We start from the raw sequence: 12011 nt of genomic DNA, 5'->3' as shown, positions 1-12011 counted from the left end.
CCTATCTTGGATCTCCTCATACTTAACAGACAGGACATTCAGTGTCTCCCACTCACACACCACCTCCTCATCTCGCCCCCTATCTGTCGGTGTCCCCCAAGGCTCAGTTCTAGGACCCCTGCTCTTCTCCATCTACATCTTTGGCCTCGGACAGCTCATAGAGTCTCACGGCTTTCAGTATCACCTCTATGCTGATGACACACAGATCTACCTCTCCGGACCCGATATCTCCTCCCTACTAACCAAAATCCCACAATGTCTGTCCGCCATCTCATCCTTCTTCTCTGCTTGATTTCTAAAACTTAACATGGATAAAACTGAATTCATCATCTTTCCACCCTCTCATTCATATCCCTCATCTGACTTATCTATCAACGTCAATGGCTGTTCACTCTCCCGAGTCCCACAAACTCGCTGCCATGGGGTAACGCTGGACTCTAATCTCGCCTTCACACCTCATATCCAAGCCCTTTCCACCTCCTGCAGACTCCAACTCAAAAATATCTCCTGGATCCGCACATTCCTTAGCAAAGACTCTGCAAAAACACTAGTGTGTGCCCTCATCATCTCCCGCCTCGACTACTGCAACCTCCTGCTCTGTGACCTCCCCTCCAACACTCTCGCGCCCCTCCAATCTATCCTAAACTCTGCTGCCCGACTAATCTACCTGTCCCCCCGCTATTCCCCGGCCTCCCCCCTCTGTCAATCCCTTCACTGGCTCCCCATTGCCCAGAGACTCCAGTTCAAAACCCTAACCATGACATACAAAGCCATCCACAACCTGTCTCCTCCATACATCTGTGACCTAGTCTCCCGGTACTTACCTGCACGCAACCTCCGATCCTCACAAGATCTCCTTCTCTACTCCCCTCTTATCTCCTCCTCCCACAACCGTATATAAGATTTCTCCAGTGCTTCCCCCCTACTCTGGAACTCTCTACCCCAACACATCAGACTCTCGCCTACCGTGGAAACCTTCAAAAGAAACCTGAAGACCCACCTCTTACGACAAGCCTACAACCTACAGTAACCACCGCTCCACCATACCGCTGCACGACCAGCTCTACCCTCACCTACTGTATCCTCACCCATCCCTTGTAGACTGTGAGCCCTCGCGGGCAGGGTCCTCGCTCCACCATACCGCTGCACGACCAGCTCTACACTCACCTACTGTATCCTCACCCATCCCTTGTAGACTGTGAGCCCTCGCGGGCAGGGTCCTCGCTCCACCATACCGCTGCACGACCAGCTCTACCCTCACCTACTGTATCCTCACCCATCCCTTGTAGACTGTGAGCCCTCGCGGGCAAGGTCCTCGCTCCACCATACCGCTGCACGACCAGCCCTACCCTCACCTACTGTATCCTCACCCATCCCTTGTAGACTGTGAGCCCTCGCGGGCAGGGTCCTCGCTCCACCATACCGCTGCACGACCAGCCCTACCCTCACCTACTGTATCCTCACCCATCCCCTGTAGATTGTGAGCCCTCGCGGGCAGGGTCCTCGCTCCACCATACCGCTCCATGACCAGCTCTACCCTCACCTACTGTATCCTCACCCATCCCTTGTAGACTGTGAGCCCTCGCAGGCAGGGTCCTCGCTCCACCATACCGCTCCATGACCAGCTCTACCCTCACCTACTGTATCCTCACCCATCCCTTGTAGACTGTGAGCCCTCGCGGGCAGGGTCCTCGCTCCACCATACCGCTGCACGACCAGCTCTACCCTCACCTACTGTATCCTCACCCATCCCTTGTAGATTGTGAGCCCTCGCGGGCAAGGTCCTCGCTCCACCATACCGCTGCACGACCAGCTCTACCCTCACCTACTGTATCCACACCCATCCCTTGTAGACTGTGAGCCTTCACGGGCAGGGTCCTCGCTCCACCATACCACTGCACGACCAGCTCTACCCTCACCTACTGTATCCTCACCCATCCCTTGTAGACTGTGAGCCCTCACGGGCAGGGTCCTCGCTCCACCATACCGCTGCACGACCAGCTCTACCCTCACCTGCTGTATCCTCACCCATCCCTTGTAGACTGTGAGCCCTCGCGGGCAGGGTCCTCGCTCCACCATACCGCTGCACGACCAGCTCTACCCTCACCTACTGTATCCTCACCCATCCCTTGTAGACTGTGAGCCCTCGCGGGCAGGATCCTCACTCCACCATACCGCTGCACGACCAGCCCTACCCTCACCTACTGTATCCTCACCCATCCCTTGTAGACTGTGAGCCCTCGCGGGCAGGGTCCTCGCTCCACCATACCGCTGCACGACCAGCTCTACCCTCACCTACTGTATCCTCACCCATCCCTTGTAGACTGTGAGCCCTCGCGGGCAGGGTCCTCTCCTCCTGTACCAGTCACCGACTTGTTTTGTTAAGATTATGTAAATGTTTTTGCTATGTATATCCCTATCACATGTAAAGCGCCATGGAATAAATGGCGCTATAATAATAAATAATAATAATAATAATCTGCAAACGAGACTAACATCTGTCAGGAGGTAGAGGGGACAGAGAAATGTTCGGTGGTGACCTGAATTTTCTATTATTATTATGTTGCTGCATAAAGAAAGAGGAAGATGCCTTGAAGGAAAACTGCGGTCTCTGCCCGCTCCTCACATGTTCCTGCTCCCCATTGTGTGATCTCCATTTCCAGCATAAGAAAACTCTCTTATTTCCCCAGATGCATCACAGTGAGATTCCTGACCACTGTCGCTGCTGAGCTCACTTCCCTCTCCAGAAGGATCCTACATCTTATATGTTCTCTAGATGTAATAAAGACACTTCCTCCTCTCAACATCTGCTCAAATCACATCACTGGAGACAGGAAAGAACTGTAAGGGTACAGCCATCATATCACTGATAATACGTCCAGTATTATACTCCAGAGCTGCACTCACTATTCTGCTGGTGCAGTCACTGTGTACATACATTACATTACTGATCCTGAGTTACCTCCGGTATTATACTCCAGAGCTGCGCTCACTATTCTGCTGGTGCAGTCAGTGTACACACATTACATTACTGATCCTGAGTTACCTCCTGTATTATACTCCAGAGCTGCACTCACTATTCTGCTGGTGCAGTCACTGTGTACATACATTACATTACTGATCCTGAGTTACCTCCTGTATTATACTCCAGAGCTGCACTCACTATTCTGCTGGTGCAGTCACTGTGCACATACATTACATTACTGATCCTGAGTTACCTCCTGTATTATACTCCAGAGCTGCACTCACTATTCTGCTGGTGCAGTCACTGTGTACATACATTACATTACTAATCCTGAGTTACCTCCTGTATTATACTCCAGAGCTGCACTCACTATTCTGCTGGTGCAGTCACTGGGTACATACATTACATTACTGATCCTGAGTTACCTCCTGTATTATACTCCAGAGCTGCACTCACTATTCTGCTGGTGCAGTCACTGGGTACATACATTACATTACTGATCCTGAGTTACCTCCTGTATTATACTCCAGAGCTGCGCTCACTATTCTGCTGGTGCAGTCAGTGTACACACATTACATTACTGATCCTGAGTTACATCCTGTATTATACTCCAGAGCTGCACTCACTATTCTTCTGGTGCAGTCACTGGGTACATACATTACATTACTGATCCTGAGTTACCTCCTGTATTATACTCCAGAGCTGCACTCACTATTCTGCTGGTGCAATCACTGTGTACATACATTACATTACTGATCCTGAGTTACCTCCTGTATTATACTCCAGAGCTGCACTCACTATTCTGCTGGTGCAGTCAGTGTACATACATTACATTACTGATCCTGAGTTACCTCCTGTATTATACTCCAGAGCTGCACTCACTATTCTTCTGGTGCAGTCACTGTGTACATACAATACATTACTGATCCTGAGTTACCTCCTGTATTATACTCCAGAGCTGCACTCACTATTCTGCTGGTGCAGTCACTGTGTACATACATTACATTACTGATCCTGAGTTACCTCCTGTATTATACTCCAGAGCTGCACTCACTATTCTGCTGGTGCAGTCACTCTGTACATACATTACATTACTGATCCTGAGTTACCTCCTGTATTATACTCCAGAGCTGCACTCACTATTCTGCTGGTCCAGACGCTCCCTCTCTCCTCACACACATATTATACATATATACACAATAATAACTACCTACACCATGACATCTGGTCCGGTTACCAAACAAAAAATAACAATATAATAAACAATAACCGACAAATTATATACAAACTAATATATACATTCTTTTTTTTTTTTTTTTAAATAAATAAAATAAATACTAACTATACAAATATATACAAGACAAAACAAAACCCCCCACACTGGAGCCCACCAGTCCCTCCCCGGCACTGACCTGAGAGCTGGTCCTGCGCCTCATGCCTCAGTCCAACGTCCATAGGACAGATCAGGCAGTGCCAGTTTTTCACCCAAATAACCAGTGTCCCACAAGATGAACCCACCTCCCCCCTTTTCCCTCCACCCAACCTAACACCTCCACCCAAACCCATATATACAATATATACAGAAACAAACAATACAATAACCACAACTGACAAAGCCCAAGTTCGGCGCCTGCAGCCCTACATCACTGTCTACTGATCAATAAAACAAAAATCTATGGTGTCAGCAGCAGCCCACCACCAGGAGAGGAGATGACCAGACTAGGGCACACTAAAAGAAAAGCCCCTCCAGAGGAGAGCGGCCCTCCGTGTACCCAGTCTCTCATACTCCAGAGAACGCACCTTCACCAGGTCACCGAGTATGGTCCTAAACACATCGTCCACTGGGAGGATTTTCCGCTGCGTCGATACTAAGCACCGTGCGTTCCACGTGTGATACCTAACCACTGCGCTAACTAGAAATAAGGTGCAGCGGTCCCGACCACCCAGGTCCCCGAATGCTCCATAGGCCCATTCCGCAGAAGAGAGACCGGCCAGCCGGGGCCAGCCAATGGAGGTGCCCACCCTGTTGTACACCTCTGTGTTAAAGGGACAACGAAGCAGGAAGTGGTCCATGCTTTCAAGCATGGTACCACAATGCTCCCGAGGACAGTTCCTGTCCTCAGAGCTCCTACACTTCAGATTGTCCCTCACACACAGTTTCCCATGGAAGCAGCGCCAAGCCAAGTCCCAAACCTTCGAGGGGATCCTGATAGAATTCAAAAGATGCAGACCCACCCCAAGATCCCGACTTGGGCAATCCCTGAGCGCCAGAGGCCTCTGAAAATGGGTCAACAGAACCCTTTTGTCAAGGAGCTTCCTTGGCAGAGTCCTGACCTCCCACATTCCCAGACCCCACCGGCGAATTACCTTCAGAACCACGGTAGCGTAAGCCGGGAGATGTCCATGCGGTGTGCGGAGATCCTTCACTTGCCCTCCTGTCTCCCATTACTGGAAGAAAGGCTGAAACCATCCCCTACAGGAGAATACCCACGGAGGAGCCCTCTCTTTCCAGAGGTTTGCAATATTGATCTTAATGAAGGTATTCACAAGGAATACCACAGGGTTGACCATACCCAACCCTCCTAGTCTCCTCGTACGGTAAGTAACCTCCCTCTTGACCAGGTTCAGTCTATTCCCCCATAACAGTTGAAAGAACAAACTGTAGACCCGAGTCCAGAGAGGCTCTGGCAAGATGCACACACTGCCCAGATAGATCAGCAAAGGGAGCAGGTAAGTTTTGATCAGGTTTACCCTTTCCCTTAGGGTCAAAGACCAACCCTTCCATTGGTTCACCTTCTGAGTGGCGATCTCTAGCCTGCTGTCCCAATTTTGTTTGGGGTAATCCCCCTGGCCAAATTCGATGCCAAGAACTTTTGCAGAGACTTTGGGTTCTGGAAGGGTGTCCGGGAGATCAAAACCAGGATCTCCTCCTCCCAGCCAGAGACTCTCACACTTATCCCGGTTGATCTTAGACCCGGATGCCTCCGAGTAGCGATTTACCTCTGACATCAGCCATTCTGCCTCCCCATCAGAGGAAACAAAAACGGTGACGTCATCAGCATACGCCACCACTGTCAGTGTGGCTTCCGGTGCTGCCTGGTCCATTCCGATCCCAGCTAACGGTCCACGCTCCACCCTCCTAAGAAGTGGGTCAATCGAAAACGCGTACAGTAGCGGGCTCAAGGGACAACCCTGGCGAACACCACACCCAACCTCAAAAGAGCTGCCAATCCAACCGTTCACAAGCGGGAAACTCTCTGCCCCAGCGTACAAGGTCTTAAGCCAATCAACGAACCCCCCCGGCAGGCCATACCTCAGAAGGACAGACCAGAGGTACTCATGATTAACCCGATCAAACGCTTTTGCCTGGTCCAATGACAGCATGTACCCCTTCCAGTGGCCAGCCCTACCCTGCTCCACCGCCTCTTGGACACAGAGTACAGCACTAATTGTACTGCGGCCCGGAACAGAGCAATGCAGGGCCCCCGAAAGGAGCTGGGGTGCAAATTTCACCAGCCGATTAAACAGCACCTTTGCCAAAACCTTCCTGTCTGCATTGAGAAGCACTATGGGACGCCAATTCTCAATGCAAGATGGGTCCTTACCCTTTGACAAGATGATCAGGGCAGACCTCCTCATTGACTTTGGCAGAGTGCCCGAGGAAAGACACTCATTGAATACCTCAGTCAAGAGGGGAACCAAGGCGTCCTTAAAGGTCTTATAGAATTCAGATGTTAAGCCATCCGGACCGGGAGATTTCTTCAGGGCAAGCCCTTCAATCGCCAACTTAACTTCCTCTTCCCTGATCATCTCTGTCAAAACACCAAGACAGGGGTCTACCCCTGGTTCGGGGACGGCTTCAGCCAGAAAAGCCGACATCTCATCCCAATCCAGATCCCTCTTCCCCAAGAGGTGCGAGTAGAAGGATCTGACGACCTCCAGGATCCCCGATCTGGATCTTTTCAGGGACCCCGCAGTGTCAACCAGTCCTGTAACAACTTTACTATTCACTGACATCTTGCAGTTTCTGTAAGGGTCGGGCGAGCGGTACTTCCCGTAATCCCTCTCAAAAACCAAAGATGCGTGTCTATCATACTGACACCTCATTAGCAAAGATTTCACTCTGGAGATCTCCTCGCGGCTACCTCCAGTTGAGACAAGATGCTCGAGTTTCCTCCTCAGGCCCTGATACAGGCGATACCTGTCCAGGCTCCTGAGGCTCGAGAGCTGGCGGAAGAATCTCGCCACCCTTTTCTTGAACATCTCCCACCACTCTGACTTACTACTACAAAGATCCAGTAAGGGTACCTGGCTCTGAAGAAAATCCTCAAAGGACTGTCTTATCTCCGCTTCTTCCAAGAGAGACGAATTGAGCCTCCAAAAGCCTCTTCCCATCCGGGGGGTCTCTGTAACATTCAGGGAAAACAAAATCATACAGTGATCGGAGAACTCCACCTCAACAACAGATACTGCTGAAGAGACGGCTTCCTCCTTTAAATAAAACCTGTCTATCCTGGACCTACAGTTACCTCTATGATAGGTGAACCCCTCGTGGCCTGGGGTGTGCCGGATGTGGACATCCACCAGGCGAGCCTCACTAGCTATACTATTAAGGGCGACGCTATCATAAGTCAGCTTGTCTCTGGAACCTCCTCTATCCCGGGGCCTCGTGACAGTGTTGAAGTCCCCTCCAAAGACGACCTGCCGACTCGTAAAAAGGTAGGGCTTGATCCTCGTAAAGAGACACTTCCGGTCCCACTTAGATTGGGGACCATAAATGTTAATGAGCCGAAGCTCCTGTCCCTTCATGAGGACATCTAATATCAGGCACCTCCCCATTTCTAACTCAATAACCCGTCGGCATTCTACTGGTGCGGTAAAAAGGACCGCCACTCCGCTATACGGCTCGGCCGCAAGAGACCAATAGGAGGGCCCGAGTCTCCACTCCCTCTTAGCTATAAACACCTCTGCCATATTTGGCAGCCTGGTCTCTTGCAAAAAGAAAATGTCAGCTTCAACCCGGCTGAGAAAATCAAAGGCCGCAAATCTAGCCATATTTGACTTAATGCTGGCGACATTAATGGAAACCAGCGTCAACGGAGTGGGTACCGCCATCATTGGTGATTGAGTTAGATGGCTTTCTTCTTCCCACTCCCCTTACCCTCTGCCTCAGAGGAGGAATCCTTCCCCCTCTTTAATGACACAGAGGTGTCCATTCCCACATTTTTCCTTCTTTTCTCGTCCTCGTCTCCGGACTCTGGGCCAGTCCCTCCCCCCAAGGACCCTCCATCCCCAGGAGAAGGAGACTCGGCACCCCCTGTAAGCTCCGCTGAAGTCGGAACCTCACCCTCGGCCTCCTCCTCAGAGGAAGAGATGTTATCAAGGGCTTGGAACCGGTTAGAAAGACCAACCAGAGGGGAGTCAGTTTTACCTTCCTTAGGTACCTTGGTCAGAGCGGGAGAAGATGTTTTATCTCCCTTCTTTTTCTTCTTTTTGGTGCCAAGCTTACACTTGTTCTCTAGCCACCGCTTATTATCCTCATCCATACTTTCATAATGGGAGGATTCTGAGGCAGAGGCGGTTTCCTCCCTGTGGATCCTCCTGACCTCCTCATCCAACTCATCATCCCTCGGGGCCTCAGCAGCAAGACTGGCATCCAGGACAGGGGCTGCCCCGGTAGTCTGGGGCTCGCCCCGCTCCCTCTCCTGTCTGCGCTTGTCTAGACGCCTCAGCTGGGCAGGCGTCATTTTATTGCTTTTCTTCCCTGGCCCCTCGGCTCCCCCACCCCTGCTAGTCCCCTCCCCAGCAGAATCGGCCTCACGGCTTACTCCCACCGGGGTCTCGACTGCATTAGCGAAGGAGCGAGGACAACGGCTGAATGGGTGGCCTAACTCACCACACAGGTGGCACCTAATCTCCACACAAGAGTCGGCAAGATGGCCGACACCCCCACACAACGCACATTTCTGCACGGTGCAGTTTGCACTGAAGTGTGTGGGGTCGCCGCACCTGTGACAGAGCTTCGGTTGCCCCTGGTAGAAGACCAGGATACGATCCCTACCCAGGAAGGCAGACGATGGAATGTGGGCAACCGTACCACCTGAACGCTTAAGTTTTACCATAAACGTCCAGGCCCCTGACCAGATACCAAACTCGTCGCGGTTTTTCTTTGGCATCTCCACCACCTCTCCATACCGACCAAGCCACGTCATGATGTCATAGCAAGAAAGCGACTCGTTACGAGTCATCACGGTCACTTTCTTGATCTGGTTTTGGCGAGACACTGCCTGAACTGCCTGAACGGCAAAGTCTCGCCAGCCGGGCTCATTTTTTGCCAACTCATAATTCGCCCAGAAGAGCTCAAGCCCCTCCGGCCGAACAAAGCTGACATCAAACTCAGGCGTGGAATAGGGATGTATCAAGACGTAGATGTCAATCGCCTTGAAGCCCATCCTCAGCAGGAGCTCCACAACTTTAGAATTTGGAGGACATGCATCACTGCCCCTCCACCGAAGACGGACCACATTCCTACGCACACTGCCCGGCCCGGCTGTTGTGAGGGCCAGGCCTCTCTATCCAGAAGGATAGATCAACCTCTCGAGCCTCTACCATTAGTGATCTCTCCCCCTTCTTTAGAGCCTCCAGAAGGCGCCGTTGCAACATGCCATCCCCAAAGCCGAGGAGGATGCCCTATTTGCCCCGGAGGTGACACTGGCATAACTCTGGACAGGTGTTGCCACCCCCGGGGGGGGGCAACCGGACCAGTGACCACATCAGCCCCAACAGCATCACCATTACTCACCTCCATCTCACCCTCCACCAAACCAGCAACCACACCACTAGACAATGAATTAGCCTCATTCACCCCCACCACCACATTCATTCCTGCTGGACCAGTAACAATGGTGGATGACATTTTGACCTCCGCATCAGGCACAAGGGGCTCAGTCACCTCCATAGAACTGGAGGCGACCTCACCCCCGGTCTTATGTGCGCCCTCCACATCATTGGTCGGTAATTTCCGCTGTTTGGCATTCGGTAGAATGTGCCGCTGATCTTTAGCTGCTGTTAGGTGCCGCTGATCTTTAGCATCAGGATGTTCCGGACCAGCGACGCCAACACAAAATAGCACTTTCGTGGGAGGACCGGAACGCTCAGCCCCGACAGCCCCCTCACACTGCCGCCGCTTCTCAACTAAGTGATCAGCGGCAACAGCATTCAGAGGTGCCGAGGCTACAGGAGCTGCCCCCGACACCGGGCCGCTCCCCCCTCCCACTGTGGAGCACACCACAGCATCGTGGCCTGACGGAACGCCCGCCGCCGGGCCGCCCTCACTGTCCAGCCTCTCGGCTGATGCACCTCCTGCTGCGTCCCCGCTACTACAAGCAGAGACGGAGCTCTGCGCCTCACTACCGCGCTCTGTAATCTCCCCGCGCCTTTGCACCGGATCCACAGCAGAACCCGGGCTGGGCTGGGCAACGGGGCTTATACAGCGAGCTGAGCCTGCCGCCGACTCAGGGGGTACAGGGAGGGGGGCATATACGTATCTTACCGCTTCCTGCAGCTTTGGCTTGGTCTTCTTTGCCTTTTTGTGGCCCCCAGGTGCCTCTTCTGGTAGATCGTCACCAAGATGGAAGTTTTGGAGGCACACTGGGGACTCCAGGAGCTTAATCTCCGCCATTAGCGCCCCTCCCTGGCCGCTGCTGTCACTGTCCTCCCCAGAGCCAGCAGAACTGCGACCGGATGTCACTGTCGCCTGTCCTGCAGGGAGCTCACTGCACGTGGCCTGCGGGTGACTTTGCAGGCTGCCAGGTGGGGCTTCCTGCTGGTCATCATCACTCTCATCATCCACCTGGCTCTCAGGCTGCAGCCCCATCTGCCTTTGCTCTCTGGTATCAGCCATTTCTCTAAAGCAGTCTTCATTTATTAGTTTTTCTTTGAATGGACCACTCTGCTCTCTGATGGTGGCTTTCCTTATTTCCAGCAGGTGAATCTCGCTGGTCAGCCTCTTTACTTCAGCCTGGAGCTTGGCCTTCCTTGGTTTGGAGGCCCCCGCAGCTTTTGCGCTTGTGCAGCGCAGCTCCTCCCGGAGCCTCCTGATGAGCTTACTGGCATCTTCATACTCATGGAGGTGGATCATGACCCGGGAGGCATAGGTGGACACAGACTCCCGGGGTCCCTGCAGCGCCCACCCCCCATCAGGGAGGTCGGCCTCACCTCCGTGAGCACTCAGCTTTCCTCCGGAAGGAGCGCCAACATGCACGCCGCTGTCAGGCTTTTCCTCCATGCTGGAAGCCTTGCGGCTTCTAGGGGTCTCCACAATCCCGGGGGGAGTAGGAGCCATATTGCTGCGACTCCTGGTGCAGCGTCTCACCCCCGAGTCCTCTGATGTGCAGGCCGGTTGCTGGTTTCTTCTGCCCCCCGCCGGCCTGGTTCGTGAAGCAGAAGCCTGGGACTTGGCTCTTCACTCATCCCAGAAACCCGCTCTCTCTCTGGGAAAGAGAGAGAGCAGGTCCCCAGGTGGAGAGGTGTTGGTTTCTCAGAGATCAGGAGCTCACAGCAGGATCTGCAGCCACCACACCCGTAATCAGCACACTGACTAGCAGCTGATCAGAGCTGCACCCAGTATGCTGCTGGTGCAGTCACTGTGTGCATACATTACATTACTGATCCTGAGTTACATCCTGTATGATACTCCAGAGCTGCGCTCACTATTCTGCTGGTGCAGTCACTGAGTACATACATTACATTACTGATCCAGAGTTACCTCCTGTATTATACTCCAGAGCTGCACTCACTATTCTGCTGGTGCAGTCACTGAGTACATACATTACATTACTGATCCTGAGTTACATCCTGTATGATACTCCAGAGCTGCGCTCACTATTCTGCTGGTGCAGTCACTGAGTACATACATTACATTACTGATCCAGAGTTACCTCCTGTATTATACTCCAGAGCTGCACTCACTATTCTGCTGGTGCAGTCACTGTGTACATACATTACTGATCCTGAGTTACCTCCAGTATTATACTCCAGAGCTGCA

General features: G+C 52.4%; 1 protein-coding gene across 4 annotated transcripts in view; it reads right to left on the bottom strand.

Annotated features, from left to right (window-relative positions):
* Nucleotides 1–12011, bottom strand: part of LOC141162526 (uncharacterized) — a 56564-nt gene that overhangs the window by 10393 nt on the left and 34160 nt on the right. Inside the window, exon 1 of one of the 4 annotated variants that reach the window (XM_073648719.1) lies at nt 10518–11530. The exons of 2 other annotated variants lie outside the window; for them this stretch is intronic. In XM_073648719.1, coding sequence (XP_073504820.1) covers nt 10518–11309 — 792 coding nt within the window. In that variant the 5' untranslated portion in view covers nt 11310–11530. Of the gene's footprint in view, nt 1–10517; nt 11531–12011 lie in introns of those variants that run through there. One more of the 4 variants, XM_073648718.1, reaches the window with a different exon arrangement.

The sequence above is a fragment of the Phyllobates terribilis genome, unplaced genomic scaffold (genome assembly GCF_046119375.1).
Source record: "Phyllobates terribilis strain yellow unplaced genomic scaffold, ASM4611937v1 Scaffold_9__5_contigs__length_417890890, whole genome shotgun sequence".
Lineage (NCBI taxonomy): Eukaryota > Metazoa > Chordata > Amphibia > Anura > Dendrobatidae > Phyllobates > Phyllobates terribilis.
This window is presented reverse-complemented; position numbering and strand designations above follow the sequence as displayed.